The sequence below is a fragment of the Parasteatoda tepidariorum genome, chromosome 5 (assembly GCF_982258835.1).
Source record: "Parasteatoda tepidariorum strain Cologne lab strain chromosome 5, Ptep-v5.0, whole genome shotgun sequence".
NCBI lineage: Eukaryota > Metazoa > Arthropoda > Arachnida > Araneae > Theridiidae > Parasteatoda > Parasteatoda tepidariorum.
Window position 1 is genome coordinate 121,436,334 of NC_141759.1, and position 26,016 is coordinate 121,462,349.

A 26,016-nucleotide genomic window follows, 5' to 3' on the forward strand; every position below is an offset into this window, starting at 1 on the left:
CTATTGTTTCCTAAATATGGCTAGCTATTTTCTATCTCTCTCTTTAATCGGATTACAATCGCCCATCAAAATTTCGACTCATTTCTGACTATTTAGAGCTGCCGAATTTCACCTGGAACTATGTACTGAAGAACAGTAAAAGTACTTTTGTTTCCTAAATAAGTTTAACTGACTGATAGCCATTTTTTTTAAACGACGATAAAATTACAATCACCCATTCTAATTTCAACCCATTTGCGACTAGCTAGAGCACCCAACTGAATCTCGTTGCCTGATGATTTATACTCATTGTATTGTTTTCTTTTTTTAAATCAAAATTTAGAATACGTAAAACCAACAAACAAACACAAAAATTTAATTAGCAGGTTTTCCACTCCGCGCATAACATCCGCTCGATCAAGAAATTCTCACATCAAAAGAACACAGGAAACTGGTTAATTTCCTGGAGCATAATTAATCGATAAAGTGTAAGTGAAGTTTCATCATTATGAATGTAACCCTCTTCCGAAGATTCAGAGAAAGTACGGATCTTTAAGATGGCATACGAATAAATCGGATGAAAAAGTTATTCCGGATTGACTCAAACAAGAGCAACGCAGCTGAGTCGCGGCCAATAACGAAATTCTTAATCGGAACATTCATTTAATAACGTTCTTCTCACAGATCGAAATTCGGAAACTCTTTATAATGAAGTGATCGTCTGTAAAAAAAAACTTACAATCACTCACTTCGGTCTATCGAAATGATTTATCTTTCTGGGAATGGATGCTTACATTGCACTTCTGGGATATCCTCTCTCCACTCCGTAATATATCTTCACCAAATTTAGACATCAGATGTGTTGATGCTTCTAATTTCTCCAGAAATAATCCATTTGCCTCTTTCTTTTCCTTTTTAATAAAAATTTTTATTTATGGCACCACGTGCGTAGTTTGCTTTTTTAATTCTTAAGTAGTACAGTGCGCCAAAAAAAAAAAAAAAAAAAATAAGGATCACCTTGAATGACTTTTGATCTAATGATCGGATCTTCATGTTCTAGGACTCCAAAGGGTGACCTCAGATCCTCACATTAAATAGCGCAGACGATAATTTAAGTTACCAAATCAGACACAAAAACGTATTTTCCCTGAATTAAACTCATCTTATTCTCGACGGATTTGGATTTCTGACCTCCAAAACATAGGGTTCCCTTAGTTTGGTCAGGAGAGCGATCCAAAGTTTGGACCCTTCTAATATTAATTTTATTTTTTTCAAACGAGTTTGCTTTTTAAGCGAATAAAAAAAAATCTTTGGACACAATTATAAAATTATCGTTTTTCCAAAAATAAATCCATGCAAAAAAAAAATTTAGTAAATGTTTATTATTTTATTTAATAATGGTCAGAAAAATGTTGAATCGTAAGGTATATTACATAATTTTAAAGTATATAAATTTACATGGCAAAATCGGAAGAGAGTAGTTCCTAAAGAAATGGTAGTATTTTGCTATGTAGATACTTTAAAATTATGTAAAAATTTATATACCTTACGATTTAACATTTTTCTGACCATTATTAAATAATAAACATTTACTAAAATTTGCTTCTTGCATGGATTTATTGTTGGAAAAACGATAATTTTATAATTGTGTTCAAAGATTTTTTCAATTCGCTTAAAAAGATCTTGAAATATGGCGAAAAATAAAATTAACATCTGGGGTCCAAACTTTGGACAGCTCTCTTCGGATCAAACTATGAGAATCAAAAATCCGAATACGTCGGGAAAAAAAGGTATGTTTATTCAGAGAAAGGACGTTTTTGTGTCTTATTTCGTAATCCAAAATATAGCCTGCACCAATTAATTAGCATATTTGAGGTCACCTCCTTGAGCCATTAGCTAGTTGTGCTAGAACGAGAGGATCCGATTATATTAGATCAAAAGTCATTCAGGGCCGTTTTTTTTTCTTTTGTTTTTAGACGCACTGTACAAAGAAAAATTTTAATTTAGTAGGCAAATGAATTAATTTATATTTGCCAAACATTTTAGAAAATTCTCTTTTAGATTTTAGAATTTAGATTTTTCTCTTAGGAATTTAAAAAAATTTTAGATTTGTATTGCAATTTTTGAGAGAAGTGCTTTTACATAGTTTCTTTATTAATTTTGGCAAGTTGACAAAACCTGTTCATCTCATTAAGTTATTTTCAATTAAAAATATTAATTTCTTGTGTAATTTTATTATTATTATTTTTTTGAAGCAATTTGCATTTCAGAAGTATTATTAATGTCTATCAGCTGTTATTTAACATTGACTTAATCTTACTCCATAAAATAAAACCTAACGAAATTTATAATTTTGTTACACTAAAAAATTATTAAAACGAATGTTGTAGGAATTTAAAGAAATTTTACAGATGAACTTTATATAGTTCAACTTTTAAGCATGAACTCATATTCACTAAGCTTCGTAACATTAAAAAAATAAACCATTGCTAATAATATTTATTGAAAACTGAATTTCTAGAATAAAATTAGTTTTATTTCGATTTTGCTTACTTATTTACGGAAGTAATTTTCGCTTATCCAATGTCTCGGGGCTGATGACGACAGAAAATTTTACTTCAAACTTTTTTTTACTAAATAGTGATGGTAAACTTTTATTTTCAAAAAATTTCTAAAAAACTAATTCCTCTTTTCATACATAAATATATGTTACTCTGTGTTTTAAAAAAATTTGCAACTACGAAAAATGTTTCTTTGAAATTTTCAAAAAAAAAAAAAAAAATGCTTTTTTGATAATATTGAATTGATTTTCTTAAAAAATGTGAAAGCTACAGGAATATAATACAAGCACGGAAGTGAATTATGCTAAAGAAAGTATGTTAAGTTAATTCCAATCGTTGTTAAATTCATTAAAAAAAAATACCCCCCCTTTTTTTTACAGGTTTCTACTGAATATGTGAGGCATTTTGTGTGAAGTAAAAAAATAAATGCCAGGATACAATAAATTTTATTACATAATAATTATGCAGTATAAAAATTAGCATATAAAATTTGAAGTACACTTTCTCCAATAAGACATAAACATTAAATCATACATTGAAAAAATGTCTTTGGCGTTAATTTTAAATTGTAAAATGTATATCAACTCAATACCCACAGTTTTATAAAAACAAAAGAAAGAATACAATAACGTACAAATGATATGCTAATTGGAACAAAATAAATAAATAAAAAAAACATACGCTTTGTTCTTAATATAGTATTATCTAAATATCAGTGTGAAATTAAATTTCTCAATGGAATGGTACAAAGAAAGCTCCTTAAATGAAAATGATTATGATTAATAGCCGTTTGATTGACAAGCATGATTATCGAAATTGTTTTCGAAGCATAAATTTTAGTTTAAAAGTAAGAGAGAGAGAGAGGAAATAAGGAGCTTATAAGAAATAAATAGGTTGAACTGAAATAACGCTTACAAAATTATCCTTACAGGGTATCTGCTACATTTTAGATTTTCAAATTCATCCCTCATTCCAAGAACTTTTCATGACTTAACGAAATTATTATTTTCTCCCGAAAAAATACATTTTAAAAAGCATTATGATAACATTTTAAAAATGAGATTTTTCGGTGACCTAAATCCATGAATTTTTTTTTTAATAGTTAAAATCATGACAAATTTTGTTCAGTACCGAAATTCATGTCTTTCCAGGTGGGGGCAGATATCCTGTCTTTATTTTTAAACACAATAGCGACAATGTTGCATATGCAATGAAATGATTACTTGCGCATGCAACAGAATTGATTTGAATAATAATTCTGGTGTTAGAGTGAAAAAGCAGGCGTCAAAGAAGAGTGTCAGTGATGAGGGTCACATTTAAGACTTTTCGCAGATATTCTTTTTCGATTCGGTGATTGGGTGTCCAGGCGATGACCTCTATGTTCTTCTTCTTCCACATGCGGACATATTCACTGAAAACAACAACAACACATTCAATTAATTCTCCTTCATCACCAATTCAGAGACATTCTCTTCCAATAATTTGTTTGCGCTTTAATGCGTTAAAAAGTACTCTATTGAAACTTACGCCTGGACATACTTTCTTTTAAATTGTTAATAAAGGAGAAAGAGGCTTCCAAAAAATACTTTTAATGTGGACGTAGATGAGGGTTGGACGAAAATGCAACCGATTCCATTATACGATTACAGTCACAAATGACATCATGAGTACAACATATCATAGTCACATGATTACAACTGTAATCGTAATGGCAACTTTTATTATAGCTGTAATAGTGATTACAATATCAATTTTACAACAATTTACATTAAAACTGTGATCATGATTCCAAATAATCACAACAAGAAAAAATGACTGGTACATAATAAGATTCCATATTATATGTAAATACAGTATGTATGTGCTTACATTTTTTAGGCACGGATAATGTACGTTCATATGCAATTCAAACGCATGTATGTAGGCTTAAATATGTAGTATACGCATGTACAAACGTAAGTAGGGCTAATACAATGTTTGTACATATGCGCATTATGTTTGTATGTATCTATGCATGCACAATAAATGTATGAATGTAAGAATATAAATACAATGTAGGTATAAATATGTATTCATAAACGCCTCTGTTTGTACATACAAACAGGTTCATATGTATGTACGCATGTGCGATACATGTAAGCATATATTAGTAAGCAAATGCAATGTTTTGTACGTATGTATGCACAGTTAATATATGTGCGTACGTATGTGCACATAATGCATATAAGCATGCATTATGTGCGTAAATATACACGTTTTCTTCCGAATGAATGCTAAAAACATATATATATATATATATATATATATAAGTAAAAACTTTTTTCATTTGTACAATATATGTAATATTTATAATTCAAAATTTGAGCAAAATCAGTCAAATAGTTCTTGAGAAATCGAATGTTATGTATTTGATATTTTTGAAATTCAATTTCAAGGGTATTAATATCAGTCAACTGATTTTGCTCAAATTTTGTATTTTTCCATACAAAATTATATTCTTTAAAATGATGCAAAAAATTGAATACCTTACAATTCAAAATTTTTTCGATCATTGTTAAATAAAATAATAAGAAACATTTTCTAAAAGTTATTTTTTGCATTTAATTATCTTTGGCTAAACGTATTTTATATTATTGTGTTTTTTTTAATTCGCTTTAAAAAGTTATCGATATAAAGCGAAATGAGAAATTAACATTTAAGGGTCCAATCTTTGGAGCACTCTTCTCACCTAACTATTTCCTAGATTGCGGCTACTCCCTATATTTTGGAGGTCAGATATCCGTTCACAAAAAAAAAGTATGTATATTTAGAGAAAGTACGTTTTTGTGTCTACTTTCATAACTTAAATTATCGTCTGTTAGCATACTTGAAGTTATCCATTGTGCCATTAAGATTGAGCTATGAAGATCCAATCATTAGACCAAAAGTTATTCGTAGTGGTCCATATTTTTTTAATAGAACTTTACATTGAAATTAACAAAGAAAATACTTCCATTGAAATAACATTTTGATTCGTAATTGCTCAAAGTAATAAATTGTCTTATGTTCGTAATTGCTAGTTTAAATATTCTTCTTTTTGCTCGGCCACAGGGATATTGAAGATTTGTATCTATGATATTCGAAAAATTAGTTGCTTGTTTCTCTACTAAACAAATGTTAAAAGCTACAAACCACTTTTAAAAAAAAAAAATAAATTAAAAAAGCAGCACACGGCACTACAAACAACGAAAAAAGTAGCAACTACAGCAGTTTCGTTACTTCTGAACACTGATACAAAGATAATTCCACGCAAAAAAATATATTTTTGAAAATATTTAAGAATTTTTATTGTTTATTTAAAAATAGTCGGAAAGATTTCGAATTGTAAGCTAAATTACTTTATGATATGCATGATTTTAAAATATGCAATTTTACATGACAAAAAACAAAATTTGAGCAGTCGAATAATTCTTGAGAAAACGAATTTTTAATTTACGACGATTTCTTTACGACCGATTTTGCTCAAATTTTGTAGTTTGCTTTTTAAAATGACGTACTTTAAAAATGATGGGGGGTAAATTGTAAACCTAACAATTAAAATGTTTCGACTATTATTAAATAAAACATAAATATGAAAAATATTTTTGGATAGAATCTTTTGGGTAAACGATATTGTGTACAAAATTTTTTCTATTCACTTAAAAAAGTGTCGATATATGGCGAAAAGTAAAATTAAGGACCGCTCTCCAGATTGCCCCTTTAACAGTCGAGGTATTTAGAGATGTTTTTGAGGTCTGATTAACATACATCAGTCATTAATTGGCATATTCAACCATTAAGATTCGCTCAAAAGTTATTTAGGGTGGTTCTTATCTTCTTATTTACCTACACATGCATTTCGTACATTTTAATTACATTCATCCGTTGCATGCGTACAAAATGGATCAATCTGATAAAATGATATATGGGTATAAAATCGTCTCTATTTAGATGACTCGCAATCGAGTCACTCTATAATTTGATGGCTTGTACAGTTGTAATGAATGTTTGCCCAAGCCTCATTACATTTAGAGATTACATTATAATCGACACAGGAGGTTGATATGATACAAACACTCGCTAAAATATGAAAGAGTTCAAAGATCGTCAAAAGCTCAATACTATACCAGACACAGTCTCATAAAAACCATACTCGAAAGGATAGGAGAGAAACTAAAAATAAGTGATCAAACACAATGATTTGCTTTCTCCTCAGTTCATACTCCATCTAAAATATGAAGGTGATGATACAGCTTCTACTCACTGTATCGATTGTTTAAATGAGGCGATGTATTCTTATATCAGGTATTACATTAGTATAGTGTCATAATTATGAGACACTTGATTTGCACGAGTTTATAGTTAAACGTAATGGGTTTCTCTGTTCAGGATATTTTTTGTATTTATTTTTAACTCAATGCAATACAATGCTGATACACGAACGGCCGGGTCAAAACAATAATCCTACATAGTATCACCTGATACTACATAATTTGCATTGAAACAGTTTAAAATTTTGCGAAAAAAGGTCTAATAGTGGTAACGAAACTAAGGTAAAGTTCGAATAAGCATATTATCTAGTATTAAGATTTTACATAGAAGCTGAGGTGCGTGTTCCAATAATATGGCCAAGGAATATAAAACTAAATTTCCATCTTCCCTATGAGACTTCACTGCACAACTGAACACGCGTTATAAACGTATGAGTTTTGCATGTTTACAAAATGACTCTCTTTTCCCAATCATCCCCCCACGTTAGCTGAATGAGATGTTCACACGCCATAAGGTCGCCATCTCTTATCTACTCTCTCTCTCTTTCATCTGAAGGAATATACTTTTTGAAGTTTCGGACATTTATGACTCTGTAACTGATCAAAATGCGCGTGTTTAACAAAATGTAAAGCGCGAAAAAAAAACGGGAAAAAAAAACGAAACTGAATAATTTTTGTCTCAATAATCGGATGTTCACGTGACCTCAAGTAGGCTAATGAATGAATGAATGTTGTTGCTAAACGATAATTCGTACGTAATATTATATATTTAGAGGGTTCTTATCAAAAAAATGAATGCAAATGGGCCACTTCTTTGGATAAAAGAAACATTTTCACGAGGGAAAAACGGAATCAAACGTCCATTTTTAAAAAAAAAAAAAAAACCCTCTGTGTCCATTTTCTAAAACGCGTATCTCGAGTTCTGTTCAAACACACATTTCGAGCTCTCCAGAGCAGAGATGATCCGGGAAAAATCCGGATGTTTCGCGAACCGGAAATTTTCGGAAATCTAAGGTCCAGAAGTTTTGAGAAATCATCGATCCCATTTATGTATAAAAAATTCTTGTATATTTTATTTAAAAATCTTAGAACTAGAATTTATATTTGGCATTTCTTTCTTTCGTAAATATCTTTTCTGGTAGAATAATAAATGCGAAAATAAGCTTATGCAAAATTATTCATTTCAACGATGCTGCTTATAATTTATTTAGAATTTCATGTTGCGAAAATATCAATGATTTAAATTTATAAAGAAATGAATTCATTCGTGATTTTAGTCAAGAAATTTTCGAGTTCGGCTTGCAATCAACCCCTGCCAAAGTAATAGCTTTTCCCTCCGCTGTCTTGATACCTTTGAACATTCATTTTTAATGTAGGGGTCGAGAGTTTCACCGAAACATTAGACAAACATTTTTAAGAACGAAAATAAATGCTGCATCAATTTTTAAGTTAAGGTTGCAGCACACTGAAATAAACATTATAAAACATGTGTATCCATTGGAAAGTGCCGACGAAAGCTTCATTGTTACCACTGCTATTAAAGAAATCTAAATGATATTTCGTTTCCAAACTAGCTATCAGAAGTACAATAACAATATACTAAGCCGCGATGGATCAGGGGATAGAGCGTTCGCTTTCCAATGAAGTGAACCAGGTTCGAATCCCAGTCGATAGGAATTCCGCATCCGGCTTGCACCGACCACAGTGCTGGCGTGAAATATCCTCAGTAGTAGACGAATCATGGGTTAGAGTCCCCTTGCCGTCAGGCTAACCGTAGAAGGTTCTCGTGGCCCTCCCCTCCATGTAATGCAAATGCGGGTTAGTTCCATCAAAAAGTCCTCCACGAAGGCAATTTCTCCCAATGCTCCATCCAGGAGTTCCCTTGTCTTCTGGATTGGGTTCAAAATGACAAGGCTACGGAGTTGAACATGAGTTGTCGTAAACCCAATATTGGGTCCGCTGTTCAACGACAGTTATAAAATAACAATATACTTAATGGAAGCAATTTAAACGAGCCACATTTTAGGTGTATGCACTAATTAATTCTATGTAAGTATATATTATTAAGAAAATAATGCATGAATTTTATGATTCAATAAAAAAGATTAACACTTGATTAAAATAATAAATCGATTACTTGAAATCATTGGTTAAATCTGTCTTTTCAAAAATAGATTTGGATTCTTCTTATCAAATTATTCTTTTGCTTTTAGTATTTTATTTATTTTGGAAGTACCGTAGATGACTAGTAAACAACAACACTCAATAGTAGTTGTTTCCAATCCAGCCTCCTCCTCATTTCGTAGTCATTTTGAAACCATTTTTATGATGTGTCACTCCCTCATTTAGTATATTTTTTAAAGAAGCATTTGAGTTGCCTTCTTTTGGTTCACTATCACGTTTCAAAAACCTTTTTTTACACATTTTAAGTTGTGTTATACTGAATTTTTTTTGGTCCTATTTTGCACATTTATTTCTAAGATTAATTTTTATTGTAGATTGCAAAAGCAAGGAATAAAAATATATAATGAATCAGTGAGATATGGAAATCGTCCATAGTTGACACATTTCGTTAAAAGGCCATTTTAGTGGCAAAAATTCTATGTCTATACTTATGTAACTTTCTCCCACAATAAATAATTTGCATTAAAGGGAAAAAAAGGATTCTAATAGTGGTAACAAAACTAAGGTAAAGTTCGATTATTTAGTTCGAATAAGCATATTCATTCTTCCTGTCCTATTGCTGAATAAAATATGTAAAATGGCAGTTAAAGTAAAAACTAACAAGTTACTTTTCCACCCTAAAAACCTAGAATTTTTTTTTTTTTAAATACATATTTAACAATTTTGTTGTGCTTTGTCCTGTAACTACACATAAAAATGTAACACAATTTTTCCTTCTAGCCATAACAGACAATGTTTGATCGATAACATATCAGAAATATTCCATCTGTCAACTCTAGCCCCATGCAAACACTCCCCCCTTAAAGGTTTCGAAACTAAATTTGTTTTAAAATTCACTCGCACGATACCACGTTACTTGTGCATTTATAATTATTGAAGGTCAATAATTTAATTGCATTGAAGTCTATGATTTTGCTAAAGTATCATTAAAAAATGTTTTAGAGGGAACAACAATGAAGCTTTTTCACCACCGAAATAACGTGCAAATTTTCATTGTAATTCATTTTTATTGCTTTTAATACTCTAATGATAGTACATACTCCTATGTCAATTCAGCAACCATCGTATAACACAAAACACGTTTGCATTTCCACCAACAACAAAAATGGGTAAACTTCCAATCACTACAGCAGTGATTCTCAACCACTGTGCCGTGGCACTTTTGTGTGCCGCCAAATTCTTAAAATGTGCCGCCAAATATTAGAAATGATACAATAAAAATTATAATGCTTTTTTTTAATTATAAGTAAAGTTTAAATTAAATAAAAATTTATATATATAAACATATATACTTTTTGTAATTTTTCCACACTTTAACCACGTGAACATCTTTGTCGGCGATTGTCTTGTCGTTGACAATAATAAAATAAGATGGAAGTGTTATATGACACACAATATTAAAAAACTTTATAAGAGCTAATCACTAAAGTAAGCTATGCAATTAATAAACAAATTAACAATGGATAACTTACAAAAATTAAGATAACAATTAATAATTAGCAAAGGAACTAGTTAACAAGAAATCACAAAAAAATAACAGTTAATGCAAAAAAAAAACTAACAGTTAATTACTACAGAAAGCAAGCTAACAATTAATAACTAGCAAAAAATAAATAACTGTTACTAACTAATAAAAAATTGGTTGAAAGAAATAATTAATCCCTTCATAAATTTGCTTTTGTAGTACATATTATTTTATTTCACATTCAAAATTATTATCACAAACTATTTAACACAGTATAAAATAGGTAATTAAACTACTTTAAATCTAATTTTTTTCATTGTGTGCCGTCAAATTTCGAAATCGTTAAAAGTGTGCCGCAACAAAAAAAAGGTTGAGAATCACTGCACTACAGATTATTTTTTGTTTCGCTTCCGCCGGGCGAATAAAATCGCAATTAAAATAAAACGTATTGACGAATTAATGCGAGTTTCTTCGGGATTTGCAATACTATATACATACAACATCCAGGGAAGCGGTTCATAAAATGAAAAAAGGTGGTACTCACGCAGATAGATAGTCTTTGTGTATTAAAACAGCTGAGACACCAGTAAGGTACCAGAGGATGTTGTGGAATGCCCACTCCAGTAGAATGTCACCCATCCGAGCCATCTGAGATTTGGGAAAGGAATCGAACCTCGGTTTACCATTGGGGATGTCTGTGAAAGAAACAAATTTGGGTCTCCAAGTAAGGGCCGTCACAATATCCGGATCCACGCGACGAAGCTGAAATGAAGAAGAGGACACATTATTGAGAAACCAAGATTTTTCCTTTCATATTTCATATCATTCATTAGCCCGTTCAGGAGCCTTTTCTAAACCTTCGATCTCTTGTTGCCAGTGGTCTCTGGAATGACATCTACGGAGTTTCTCATTTATTTTCAATAACCGACCCCCCTAAATATTTGCGTCACTCAAACTTCTACATAAACGATTCACATCAGGGGACCCTTACTATTTAAAAGACTTTGCTATCTCGCATTCATCATTATCTCCTCCTACCCCCACTCCCTCAAAAATCGATATTCTTTCCAAAAATAAAGAATACAGTCGAACTCGTTTATAACGAGCTCGGATTTAACGAGAACTCGGATTTACCGAGGGAAACGAGAATATTTGGTTGGATCAATGTTAAGTCTACCGAGGAACAGAAGTCGCTTTTAACGAGCAAGACCCGGTTTTAGCGAGCAATATTTTTCTGTCTGACAATCTTTTTTCTCATCTTTCTAGCCTTTCTGTCTTATCTTTTTTTCAAAATGATAAGAAATGCGTGAAATTAAAAAAAAACTGCGAGCTGAAATTTAATTGCCCTTATCGCTCTAATCTTTTGCAGGTTGGGGAGGTTAGTTGTCATTAAATTAAGAAAAGTATTTAATTAATGTAATTAAAGTAAGTAAATATCAATTAAATTTTAAATAAATTCAATCATTTGACCTCCCAAGCCCCCCTTCCTCTTCTGGTTGCACGCCTGCCTTAAGGATCCGTTTATTACGAGCACTCGGATTTAACGAATACAATGTTACGGTCCCTTTGTGCACGTTATAAACGAGTTCGACTGTATTTTATTAATCTCTCTCTCTCTATATATATATATATACTAGACGGCTCCGCCCCCTGCTCGCTAACGCTCGCCAACCCCCGATAACTGCTACGCAATTACATTTTTGTTCGCTTCGCGGACAAAATTAAGTTCGTTTTCCTGGAGAATAGCAGGCAATTTTTCTGCACCAACATCACATAGAGAAAATATGATATAATTGTAATATGCCAGAGGTCCTTGTTATCAGCATTATAAATTTATATAAAGCAATTTTAATACAAACAATAATATAAACTTACATAAAGCGAGGAAGCAATATTATTTAACAAATTACTATAGGGCATTAGCCGGAGATTAATCTCCGTATTCGAAGCACGCGTGGCAGAGCCTAACTCGGGTTGACTATATTTGAGGGTGCAACTTGATTCTCGCGCAGTTGTAATCGCGGTTGATCACCAAGCTGGGCGATGTTGAAACACAATTGTGATTCTGATTGGTTTAGATTTTAGCGTTAGTTTTAAATGTTCAACGATATATGTGATTTCAGAGGTCCGTTAGTTCTAAGTTGGATACCGGCTGGTAAGGTTACCTTTTCTTCTGGTCAATAAGATCGAAGGTATGTGGGCAGTCATAAAAAGGGACATTAGAAAAAAATGTCATCGCCAGTCCGATACCACAGACGCAATTTTCGATTCGTATTTCGCCGAATTTATGTGGCAATGGAGGTACACAGATTCTATTCATGATAAATTTGGACAGTATCTAACTGCTATTAGAGAATTCGATGCACCTAAATTTGAGGATATTCAAGCTTAATTCATTTCTTGGCTCATTTAATTCAATCAAGTTCATTTTCTTGGGGTTATTAATTTTCCAATTGTTGAAATTTTCCAATGTTTTATTGAAATATCATTATATTTTGGCAGCTATTCCTGTTACCACGGTGTTCCGCGCAAACAGGAATGGCGCCAAACATAAGTCGCCAATTTTGCCAAGGGGTAACCTTGAGTACATTTTTACCCCTACTAACTCAAATCATGGTTGATCTTATAGGATGCCGGACGCTCCCTATAAGGTGCTTCATCCCCCCCCTCCAGTAATTTAAATTTTAAACTGAAAGCAATTAACACCTAATTAAAAAAAACTTTAAAATATGGAAAACAAATTAAAACATGTAATATTAATAAGTTGATGCTGAGTAATATTTCAAAAACAACCATTGCAAGTAATCGCCCAATTAACTACAATACTGTCAACTGACAAAATATTTTAGTTTCAATCAGACAAAAAGCAAATTATATAATAAAACCATATGTAACTGAAATTCGACAAATTAAATTAAGCAATTTAATTTTTTTGTCATATTGAATACGAATAAAAAAAAACAAATGTAAAATGAAATATTTATGTTATCAATGGTTAATAAACATTTTCGTCTGAATTGTTATAAAAAAATAAGGTGAAAACAATAAAATTAAAAATTATTTACAATAGAACTCTGAATATTCACAAAACCTAGCTATGTACATTTTTCATTGATTTTTCTTTTCACATCTTTTTGTGTACCAATGATTTGCACTTTTATGCATTATTTAAGAAATATCTCAAACAAATATGAACCGTTAATTAATATTTCTGGCTGCACGATTTTTTGAAAGTAAGTAAAAAACAATGATAAATTTAAAAATTATTTACAAAACCTCCTTATATACAAAATTTTTTATCAATTTATTTCCATATTATTCGTTTACATTTAAACGTCTTGACTCTTCAACGTTTCTTCGCCGCGCATTTCGCTGTCGCGTATTGATAGTACTGTGATTATTTTCCCGGTAATTTTGTACTGCTAAATTATGTTCAGTCCTATGTCGCTGTTGATATCTCCTACGATATTCACGGCGATCCATTTTTTATAAAAGATATAAGTATTTTAAAGTAAACTCTGTTCAATATATTTCACACATTCAATACAAAATAAAAATCGCAACAAGATTTAGCAGGTAAGTTTAGTTGTAACATTTCTGCATACAGCATTAATAAAAATTATTACCTTTTCACATACATGCGTTCTCAATTTTGATTGGCTGTTTCGTGCGTTACTAACCAAAAGTCTTTTGTGATTGGTTATGTGTTATCATTCCACTCTCTTCTTGTATATAAAGATATACATCTATACATAATAATAAACGCGGCTGTGTGTGTGTGTCTGTAATCACAATATATCGCCCCAGAAGCCTCACCCAGGCACGAAACTCGGCACATAATTGTGTTTTGACATAATGAAGAAGTATTTTTTTTCTTTTTCAAAAATTTGGATTAGTTTTTTAGTTATCCGTCATTTTGTAAAAATATCTATGCTTTTTAGTCTTCAAAGAGCCATATTCAAAAAACTATTGAAAAATGCATATACTCTTCTCCACTCTTATAAATGTATGCTAATGCGAACCTTACAATTGAAATATTAATTTTCGACAACTTAAACCAATAATATATGAAGGAATTAATAATTTAATTGTAAGGTTCGCATTAGTTTACATTTAACAAAGTGGAGAAAAGTTTAACTTTGGTATTAAAAATGTGGCAACATATTCGATACGTAAATAGAACGCTTCGCTTTGATATATTTGTCGCTGTTCATAATTGTTATAATAAGTTTTCCTTCTTCTTTCCACGCTCTATTTTTTTTTTCTTAAGCGAAGACGATAATTTTTGTAGCGATATAGAAAAAGAAATTGATACCATAAAAAATTATATAGAAATAGAAATTGATACCATAAAAGATTAATTCGTTTTCGTGTTCTTTTCATGTATTTAGCATTTTAGTGTTTTTTTCTTAAGCGTTGTAGCTATATAATATATTAAATAGGAATTTAATTGTTTTTGAAGGAATGATCACACTTACCTTGGATCTCTTTGGTTTTTCTATTCTTTATTTTAACAGTTTTTATTAAATGTAATTAGTTATTTTCAGAAAGTTTCAGTTTGCAGGTAAGCACTTAGATTTTAATATTGAAGTTTCATGATTTGCTTTCATAGTAATTGTTGTTCTAAAGTATTCGTTGACTTCTTAAAAACCCGATTACTGACATGGCAGAACCGCCTTCCAAAAAACTTTGTATTTTGTCAAAGAAAAAGATATTAAGAGATTCTCAAAGAAGAAGAAGGGCCCAAGAAACGTCTGTGGAACGTCAAAGAAGGATGGAACATGACCGAATTTCGACAAGCAATTCTAGAGCCCAAGAAGTATCAGAGAAACTTCAAAGAAGATTAGAAGAAGATCATGTCTCAACTAGCAGTGCTAGGACCCGAGAAACACCTGAGGAACGTCAAAGAAGATTGGAAGATGATCTTTCAGCTATTGGCCAATGATGATTTCGAAAGCAACTTTTGTATGCTTTTACAATTACTGAGGCCTTTTTAAAAAAAAACAAAAAAACAAGTCTCCACCTGATAGTTATATTATAGGTTAGGTTACCATAGGCCTTAGGTTACCATAGCAAAGTTACATCTTCAAACATCCTCAAGAGCTATAACACATCTGCAGCAGAACTGAATATGAAGACAAAATTGCAGGATAGGAACACTTTAATTGTCCACTAATCTTCAGATTTCCTGCTATGTTTAAAAAAACTTTATTTGTGAAAACCTTTAGCGTGGCGGACAGCTGGCCGACTTAGGCGGCTAGTACATAATAAAATAAAGAATTCGTGTCTCAGTATACCGGATTGCGGGAATACTGTAGGCACTAGAAATACGACATGAAGTTAAATGAGTACAATTATAAACAAATGACGAAACCAGATTTTCGATTTTTAATTCAGAGGCGTTCAAAAAATGGAATTTTCTCGTTCACTTAGCGGAAGTCATTGTTTTTAAATTCAACTATCAACCATTCTGTTTCGTTAAATATTTTAACAATTGCATTTTGCTAGCTTATAGTTTTAATCGAAACATTTTTGGTTGGCATCTTCTGTCATACTCAATTATTTTTTATCCGTTATGCACGTTTATCTGAATGATCAACGTGATCGTTGTAGCATAGGCAGAGTGACTATAAAACTAAATAATTAAAAAACTGTAGTTGAAATAAAATAGAAATTTTTTTTTGAACTAGAAAGCAAGAAAAAAAACAAACCTTCACTAAAAAGACTTTAAAAAGTCTCGAATACCAATAAAAATTTTTTTTTTTAAGCTTAAAAAAAAATTAGTTTGCATGAGTCACACAGTACACAAATGATGGAATGAGAAGAGCTGATACTTACTTGATAAATGAAAGACGGGAAGAAAGAGGCAACTAATGCCTGCTTATAGAGTTCCTTGTGTTTCTTAAACATTTCACTCACTATAGCAACTGCCTACAATAAAAATAAGAATTCGTCTTTAATGCATGAAAACGCTTGAAAAGAGAATGTTTAAGCAACGGGAGAAAATCGCTAATGAGGAAATTGGGCTGAAAAACATCCGAAATTTGTTTGATTGCCCGATGAAACTTCTTACTTATGCAACCAGTCCCACCTTCCTTAGTTAAGAGAATTATTTGAAACATTTTTGGGCTAAGATTTGCAACTAAGAGCGTTTTTTAAGCAATTTCGTTGTTATGAAAATGCAAAAAAGAATCATATTTTTATATAAAACCAATCTATAATTCCGTGTTTTTTTTATTTTTAATTTTAACTCTTATTAAAATAAGAAGTGTCCTCGAAATTAGATTTTGCCAATGGATCAACTTAAAACCGTGATGGCTCAGGGGATAGAGCGTTCGCCTTCCAACTAGGTGAACTGGGTTCGAATCCCAACGATGGCTGGTCGATTCGAATTCCCAATCCGGCTTGCAACTGTGCTGACGCAAAATATCCGCAGTGGCAGACGGATCATGGGTTAGAGTCCCCTTGCCGTCAGGCTATCTCTGGGAGGTTTTCCTCTCCATGTAACGCAAATGTGGTGAGTTCCATCAAGAAGTCTTCCACGAAGGCAAATTTCTCTCAGTACTTGAACCAGGAGTTCCCTTTGGAATGGGTTCAAAATGACAAGGCTACGTGGTTGAACATGGGTAGTCGTACACCTAAAAAATGGCTGTTTAATGACAGTTATAAAATAAAATAAAATGACTCGAGTTTGTTAGAAAGAGAAAAATCTAGTTTTATCGAAAAGAAAAAAAAAGTCGATACAAGAATAAATGGGAGTGTCATATCATATGTCACTCGTGTTATGAGAAACTGATCGCCGCAACAGCTTGAATTGAAGGACCCTACCGTTATTCATTTGGGGGGAAAGCCCTGTGTCGTCTGCACGTGCTGTCTGACAAAAGGAGACATTCCTCTTTCGATATTGCCTCCTCACCCCGCAGCAGCTTTTATTCGTTGAAATAGTTTATTATTTGTATGCCTCACCTAAGAATTCATTACAATGAAGCAGATTATACGAAATAATACAAATTTCATACCAATTATCGCTTAATAGGCAGGGCATTCATATACAGTTCTTTGCCAAATTATGAGACGCACTAAAAGATTCTACGTAAAATCTTAATTATCAGTTGATACTATAACAACTTTATTGTTTTTACGAGATCGTTTGCACTTGTTTAAGTTAGTGTATCCATTGCAGTGTTGCCAGAATTTAAGATTAAAAAGTAGCGAATGGGAGATCCAAAAGTAGAGAACATTTTTTAGCCCAACAAAATTATGTTATATATATATATATATATATATATATATATATATATATATATATATATATATATATATATATATATATATATATATATATATAACATAAAAGGCTTCAATTAATCTTTTTATGTTATTCCTTTTCTGTAAATCCTTTCGAATCGAATTCTAATCGAAACACTTTCTCACACTTTTAAATTCACATCCATTCCCTAAATCTGTTTTTGGTTTAAGCATGCATTAATTAAAAGTAAGACATTTTTCCCTTTGCTCTTGGTGGGAATCGCGCGACCTACTTAATAAACCAATTACAATTACTAAGAATTCCCTCTTTCCCTAAATTGAAACATTTTACGGACTTACTTTGCAAGTTTCTCAGTCACATATAATGAAGAACACAACATTTCGTGACCACTTTTATAGCTGTCTAATAATTAATATATACATTTTGTACCCTCCTTCCCTGCCTAAGACCTGCTTATATATATATATATATATATATATATATATATATATATATATATATATATATATATATATATATATATATATATATGTATATATATATATATATATATATATATATATATATATATATATATATATATATATATATATGTATATATATATATATATATATATATATATATATATATATATATATATATATATATATATATATATATATATATATATATAAGCAGGTCTTAGGCAGGGAACTGTTATAAAGTTCGTCAAATTCAATATTCCGTTTTAAATCAGATTAAAGGTCACGTGATTTTTCCAGAAGATAAACGATTAATAATGTTTGGAGTTAAAGCTCTTTTCCCCATCATACTAGGCCGTGCATTTTTCCATCTATATCTTTGCGATTTCACGAGTCTATAATTTGAAGCATAGATATGGAGAGATTCCAGACTCCGCGCAGCAAAACAAATGAAGAATCCAAAACTAAAGCATTTTCAGGAAGAAAAAAAAATTTCCTGTTTTAAGAAAGATAAAGAAACTGCAGACTTTTTCAGAATAATTTTATAATGGGAAGGGAAAAAATATTTTAAAAAAAAGTGCATTTTTAAGATTTGTAGCGTTTGAAAAATAATGTGTAGCCCAAATTCGATTATCTGTAGCGGGGACTTTTAAAAGTAGCCCAATCTGGCAACTCTGATCCATGGGTTAAATGAGACGCTACATAATATAAATTCGACGATTATATAAACTGGATGATATACTTGTATTATATAAATATAGAACATATATTGTATAAGGTATTATGTTAGTATATTATAATAATTAGATCAAAATATGAGACGCACTGTAGTGTTTTTAATAATGACACGAGTTCATCCACAATACTTTTATATTCAAACACACGTGTAATGGGTTTTTTATTCGGGTGATTTTTGACACTATTTGCATTGATATATTATTTTTTTAATGTATTGTATTGCAATGTTAAACCATTGATACAGGAACGTAAACGAGTGCAAACAGTCTCGTCAAAACACCAAAGCTGTATAGAGTATCACCTGATAATTAAGATTTTGTTTAGAATCTTCACAGTGCGTCTAATAATTGAAGACTGTATTCAATAAAATACTGTATAACTTCCATAACCAAATATTGACTGCAATATAATAGACTTCAATATAGAATGTCCTCATCAAGTTTAGTACACTTTTGATACGTTAAATTCATCGTAAATTAATTTATACAGGGAGATTTGACTTCTTTAAAAGAAAGTTTTCAACATTTAAAAATGATCATTATAATCTTCATATTTTAGCAGAAATACTTAAGTAACGGCGAGCTGCTAGTCTCCGAAAATGAGGAATTCAAACTGCGTTCGTTTAGACACCTTTTATTTACCTTTGTGGATTATTATGACTTAGCTTAAGCATGTCAAGTGAAAAACTTCAGTATTGTTTATTTTTTAAAAAGTTGTTCTTATTCAGAAGTATAAGATTGGAGTATTTTTAAGCACCATTTTTTTGAAAATGCAAAAAGTGAACATATTTTTTTATTTCATTAATAAATACAAGGAACTAAAACAATACATAATACACAAGATTTCAGTTGAATTTTTAAATGTTTTTTTTTATGCGTAAAAATTTAAAATCAGTTTACTATCCCGAGTTACCTCGGATAAACGAAAAAAAATTAAATGTTAGTTTTTGTATGATAGTTTTTAAAACAAGGAACAACACAAAGTGATACTTTCCAAACGCCAGTGAGGTGATACGCCATTCTTTTTTAATTTATGGAAATTCAGTAACCATCGTATATACAATCGCACAAAGTGTACAATCCAACAGCAAAACTTCCAAAACAAAATTTGGCACATTTCCAAACACAACAGATTATGTTTTGTTTGCTTCCAGCCGAGTAAAAACGTGATGAAAACAAAACAAACTTCTGCTACGAGCGAGTCTTCTTGGGTTATGAAGATACCCGAATTAACTCGGGATAATCAAGGAAGAGTCCTCAGGGTCTTCTGCTGGTAGATGTGAGTGAGCATCATAATAGACAGCAATTCTTCTTTCTCTCTCTCTTCATGCGGGTTAGTTCCATCAAAAAGTTCTCCACGAAAGCAAATTTCTTCCAATACTCGATCCGTCCCCTGTCTTCTGGATTAGGTTCAAAGTGACAAGGCTACGGAGTTGAACATTAGTAGTCGTAAACCCCAAAATAATTGGGTCGGATGCAGGGTTTCCGCTACGGTAGCTTTTTTCGCAAAATGCGAAAAGACCCCTCAAAAATGCTAAAATTCAACAAAGCATTTTCGCATTTTTGCTAAAGGATTTTACTAAATTCCATTAAAAAAAAAGCTTCCGCGAAAAACCATGACGCTAACATCCATGAAAAAAACTTGATCAAACAAGAAGGATTGATCAGACAAGATTTTATATACCCATGATGTGTCTGAACCCATTAATAACTTCTGTTATAGAGTATTGTGCAACAATACCAATGCACACTGTTGACTGTGAAAGGGGCTTTAGCTGCCTTAATTTGATTAAAACTAATATTCGAAACAGGTTGTTAATTAACCATGTAAACAATTTGTTAATGATTAATATTGAGGGCCCTGAAAGTGCATTTAACTTTCAAGAAGCATTTGTAAAATGGGCAAACATGAAAGAAAGGAAGATTGTTAAGTATAAACCAAAATGTTTTGATAAATAATAAATGTTTTTTTTGTTATAGGTATTCTTTTTGATATTCTTGTACATTAAGCTATTCTTTGTCAGATAACTTACAGTACTTGTTTGATATAAAGTAATTTTATAAGCCTAATGGCATTTTAGCATTTTGCTAAAACTTTTTTTCAGATTTTAGCTTTTTTGCTAATGAATTTTTAGACTCAGCTTAAACCCTGGTCGGATGTTCAACGACGGTTTTAAACTGAAGTAAAATAAGATTGGAAGATAACATATTTTAGCCAAGAGGCCTTTTATTGTTCCTTTATAAGCAATAATTCAACACTCCAATGATTTTTATCAGTATTCAATGAACAGCATAAGCGTTTGTAAAAAATAATTGTTGGCACACAAGGTGGCTAATATGAGTACCAAAGAATCTAGTTTTAGAACACATTTGCGACTTATTCCAAAAGGGCAACTGTTAAATAAAAACTGCATTTCTTATTTGCCCTTTTATCATATAAAAAAGAAGCTGTAAACACTTTTAAGCACTCACAAAATATTTTTATGCACTATATGCATTAACAAAATAATTTTCAAAGACTTTATAGGATAAAAAAAAAAACTTGTTTCTGACAAAGAACTCTTTTTCTTGATTACATTAGCCATTTTAAAACGATCCATAGAATTTTTGGGTTCGATATCAGAGGTTAGAAGCCTGAAATTAAGAATATTTTGCAAAATGCATTGCACACCGAACCTAGCTCAGTATGAGGACTCGCAAAAAACCTGTAAAAGGCGTTTTTATACTACCGACGGCCGAAATAGATTGTGGGGTTGAATGGAACAACGCTTTTGCATAATACGTGGCAAAAATAGACATGGTTAAAGAAAAAAAAATCTCATTTTCGAAAAGGAAAAATGAAGCACTTTTTAAAAACGCCCAATGAAAAAAAGCACCTTTAAGCACTTTATAAAAACGCTATGCACCATGTTACAATACAAAAGATTTTTCATTGAAATTTAAGGACATCCTCTTTCTGAAGAATATCAAAATCACATTTTCAGAAGAGCTGTGTATGATTAGTAGATGATAGAAAAAAAAAACGACATCGGTAACAACCTTATTGACAAAAGCAATTTATCAAATTAATAATCTGTATTAAAATTCATTTCGTCTAATTAATTAACCTTGAGACTCATTAGAAGGGAGGTACCAAAATCCATTTGTCAAGGTTATTAACGATTCGTTTGACGTTTATCGAACACTCTTTCTTTTATGAGAATAAATTTTTATATATGTCTGTCGTAGGCTAACTGAATAATCCGCCTCTTTCCAAACAACCTTTCATACTTTTTAATCAGCCAGACACTTTTAAGGCTTTTTGCCAGGAAAGGACATCATTTAGCCAAATTTATTTCAAACAATAAACCTAAGCTATCGAAGACTTATTGTAAACAACAATAAACCCTAGCAAATTCTATGCATAATTAGCATAAAACTAAAGGTTGATCTCCAGGCACATTACCCTTCCCAATGAGCCTGATTTTTTAAATTACCCTACGATACGTTATATAAATAATAAAACGTCGCTTTTATCCAAAGAGGCGCTAAATTTTATAGAGAGTTGGATGAGATGAACATTTAATAACGTAAAATCACTAGGAAGATCAACAAATAAGTTGCTCTTCCATATCACTAGTTAACTGCAGCTGATATAGATTGTGTAGACACATCTTTCAGTTCCGTAACGATGATTTTGTAGTTTCTTACCCCGTAAGAAGCACAGGTATTTGGTTTTATATATTATGACTCAGTTCTCGGTGATAGTTTAACAGAAATAACGCAATATTTTGTCACACTACAGTTTTGAAATTTTTTTTTTTATTTAAGATATATAATTTTTATATCATAATTCAATAAGTATTTATTGCAAGATTTTCACAGCTCATTTAAGGAAATAAAAGTATACAATATGTAAAAAGACCTCAAACTAATCCTTGTACATTAGTTCATTTTAAAATAACACTTTATTTTTCATAGCGATGTTCTTTTCCTTCTGTACCTATTTCATAACCAACCCAATTTTGAGTTAAGGACTACCATTGTTCAACTCGGCAGTCTCGTCATTTTGAGCCCAATCCAGCAGACAATGGCACTCCTTCCGAGAAGAACTTTTTTTAATGGAACGGTTTTTGCAGTGAGACTTGCCCGGAAGGACTGTAATAAACAGAGTTATAAAATATAGAGTGTGAGACTACAAATCTTTTGTATTCAGAATCACGGCTGCATGATGATGAAGGGCAGCGCTAAATAAGGAATCAGATCGGCAAATGAGATTTCGCAAAAGGTAGCAAAGACCTATCTGAAGAATAGAGTATTCAAGTTAGAATGTTAATGAACAACAAGTTAATTAAAATATAATTCATTCTTGTCTTTTACTTATTTATTATGTATTTTAGTGTAACCGATGATACATATTTTGTTTTGTGTCACTTCGATGCGTAATAAGTTTGTTCCACATGGCTTCCTGTTAAATATATAGAGTGGACATATTTTCGAATGATTCTCTTGCTCGATTAGATGGTTAAGTTTGTCACATGCAGTCTTAAATAAAAGTAATACTTAAATCCAAACAGAATTGCACTTCAATAAATGTGTCATTGTAAATTTTTTTTCAAATATAGCTGCCAATTTTTAATGCCTGCTTCACTTTCAGAAAAATTAACCTTCCACTATAAGCATCATTTTTCAGTGTTGCAAAAGTTTTGTATGAGTCGCAATGACAGTTTTGAAGAAAAAATATCACTTTTTGAACTCGTTGAAAAGTCTAGTTTATTATTTCTTGTCAAGTGAAAGTAATTTTTAAAAAATTCTGACGATTCTATTATAATCCCGTATTCATCGTAATATCGGAACAAATAAAAGAAATGAGGGAAAATATGAAAAAATTATTTTAATTTTAATCGTGACAACTACGAGCCCTTACATTAAACTTTATTTCAATGAGAGTTATTGCATCTTAGATACATATTTAAGTATTTTAACGATCTTATTTAGATATGTTTGATCTGAAACTAAGGAAAAAAACGTGTTTTTTTTTTTGTGTGCTCTTTAACGTTGTTTGCCTTGGTTTTGTATTTTAGCACAAAGGTCGCCCACTTGTGTATTTATGTTTGATCTGGTTCCAAAAATTTTAATTCGATATTGGAATTTTTTACAGTGGTGTTTTTCTTAAGAACATTTTTTTGTTGCTTTTTTTGTCTGTTTGGCCTATTTTCATTACTTTCACATTTCAATGACGCTTTGAATGATAGCTACAAGTCAGCTGGCATCTCAGAACGATGTTCACATTAAAATGTGGAGTCGCGATGGTTCAGGGGATAGAGCCTTCCAATGAGGTGAACCGGGTTCGAATCCCACGATGGCTTGCACCGACCACAGTGCTGACACGAAATATCCTCAGTGGTAGACGGATCATGGGTAAGAGTCCTTTTGCCGTCAGGCTAACCGTGGAAGGTTTTCGTGGTCTTCCTCTCCATGTGACACAAATACGGGTTCCATTAAAAAGTCGTCCACGAAGGAAAATTTCTCCCAATACTTGATCTAGGAGTTCCCTTGTCTTCTGGATTTGGTTCAAAATGACAAGGCTACGGAGTTGAATATTAACAGTCGTAAACCCAAAAATTGGGTCGGCTGTTCAACGACGGTTATTAAATAACATATTAAAATGTGATCGAATCTAAGTAAAAAAAAAGAAACTAAAATTTCCAGTTTCTGTATTTATGATAGACTGACATGATTTGGCGCCTATCCTCCTTTAACTCAAATATAAATAACATTCGTTTTTAGCATCATCCATTGGCAGGAAGGTGGAGTTGTCAACGCCACTTCATTCAGAACCTCTTCAGAAGACACGTTGAAAAGTTCTTTTCCTTCGAAGATTTACTCTAGAATGTTCGCCCAGATGGTATCTTCACTGGTGTTCTGTTTAAACCGAAAGGTGTTACTGATATACCCACTCTATAAATACCTTTTCCCCAAAAACACTTTTTACAACTAAAACATCATTCGAACGGTTTTGCATTCTTTAAAATGACGCAAAAAATATTTCAACTATTATAAAATAAAATAAAATAATACATTTTTACTAAATGGACGCTGAAAATTTTTACGCACCTAGAAAGTCATGAAAAATCATGAATTTCGGTATTGAACAAAATGTGCCATGATTTTAACTATTCTTTTAAATTCTATGGATTTAGGTCTCCGAAAAATTTAATTTTAAAAATCCGAATCCCCCTCCCCCCCAATTTCGTGGTATTCCGAATATCTGAATTTCTAACAAAATCTCCACTCACAGTTATATTTTATTAAAATATAAAACGTTTTTATCCTGTTCTTTAAAAATTAGGGTGTTCTTCCAAAAAATGAAAGAAAAAAGATCATTTCTAGAGCGAATTCTCTTTTAAACTTCTGTGATTTCAGAATCTTTTTTTATTATTCTTATTTTTTTATTTTATCAATTTAAAATTCTAGCTGAAGTAAGTTAGTCATTGTCGAATTTTTTTTAAAATTCTGAAATGAGAACAGAAAATTCAGTAGAATTTCTTTCCTTTCCGATGAACAAGAAAATTATCTTTAGAATATAATTCTGCAAAAGAAAAGAAGAAAGAAATTTATTTGCTTTTTTTTTCCCGCTATTTTATGGCTTCAACTCTTACTTGACTCCGTTTTTAAAATTTAAAATCAATAAATAGGAAGATGCAGAGTTTAACAGTTTTGGTTCTACCTATCATTTCAGAATGTTATTATAATCCTTTTTAAAATTAATTGTTGTGTTTTTGTGGGAGAGAATAGTAACTTCGTTAAGTCATGAAAAATTCTTGGAATGAATCATGGAAAGTCATGAATTAGAAAATCTAAAATGTAGCAGATAACCTGTAATTATTATTTTTCGTATGATCATCTTTGGATTAACGAATTTTATAATTGCGTGTTAAGATTTTTTTTAATTCGCTTTATGAGTTCTCGATATATAGAATACGCAATAAGCAAAATTAAGGAATCCAAACTTTGAACCGCTCACTTGTCCAAACTATTAAGACTATTTCCCAGATTGCTGCTACCCTGTATATTTTGGGGGTCAAGA

The 26,016-nt window shown here is 31.3% G+C and overlaps 2 protein-coding genes across 2 annotated transcripts in view; both read right to left on the minus strand.

The window, feature by feature from the left end:
* Nucleotides 1-2,967: 2,967 nt before the first annotated feature.
* LOC107449558 (glycerophosphodiester phosphodiesterase 1) overlaps nt 2,968-26,016 on the minus strand; it is a 52,677-nt gene continuing 29,628 nt past the window's right edge. The window contains exons 4-6 of the mRNA XM_016065115.4: nt 16,317-16,409; nt 11,023-11,240; nt 2,968-3,951 (exon numbers count right to left, since the gene is read on the minus strand). Coding sequence (XP_015920601.1) covers nt 3,825-3,951; nt 11,023-11,240; nt 16,317-16,409 — 438 coding nt within the window. The 3' untranslated portion in view covers nt 2,968-3,824. The remainder of the gene's footprint in view (nt 3,952-11,022; nt 11,241-16,316; nt 16,410-26,016) is intronic.
* Nucleotides 10,142-26,016, minus strand: part of LOC107449489 (non-POU domain-containing octamer-binding protein) — a 157,124-nt gene continuing 141,249 nt past the window's right edge. The window contains exon 11 of the transcript XR_015434232.1: nt 10,142-10,858. The gene's annotated coding sequence lies outside the window, so the exon portion shown is untranslated. The remainder of the gene's footprint in view (nt 10,859-26,016) is intronic.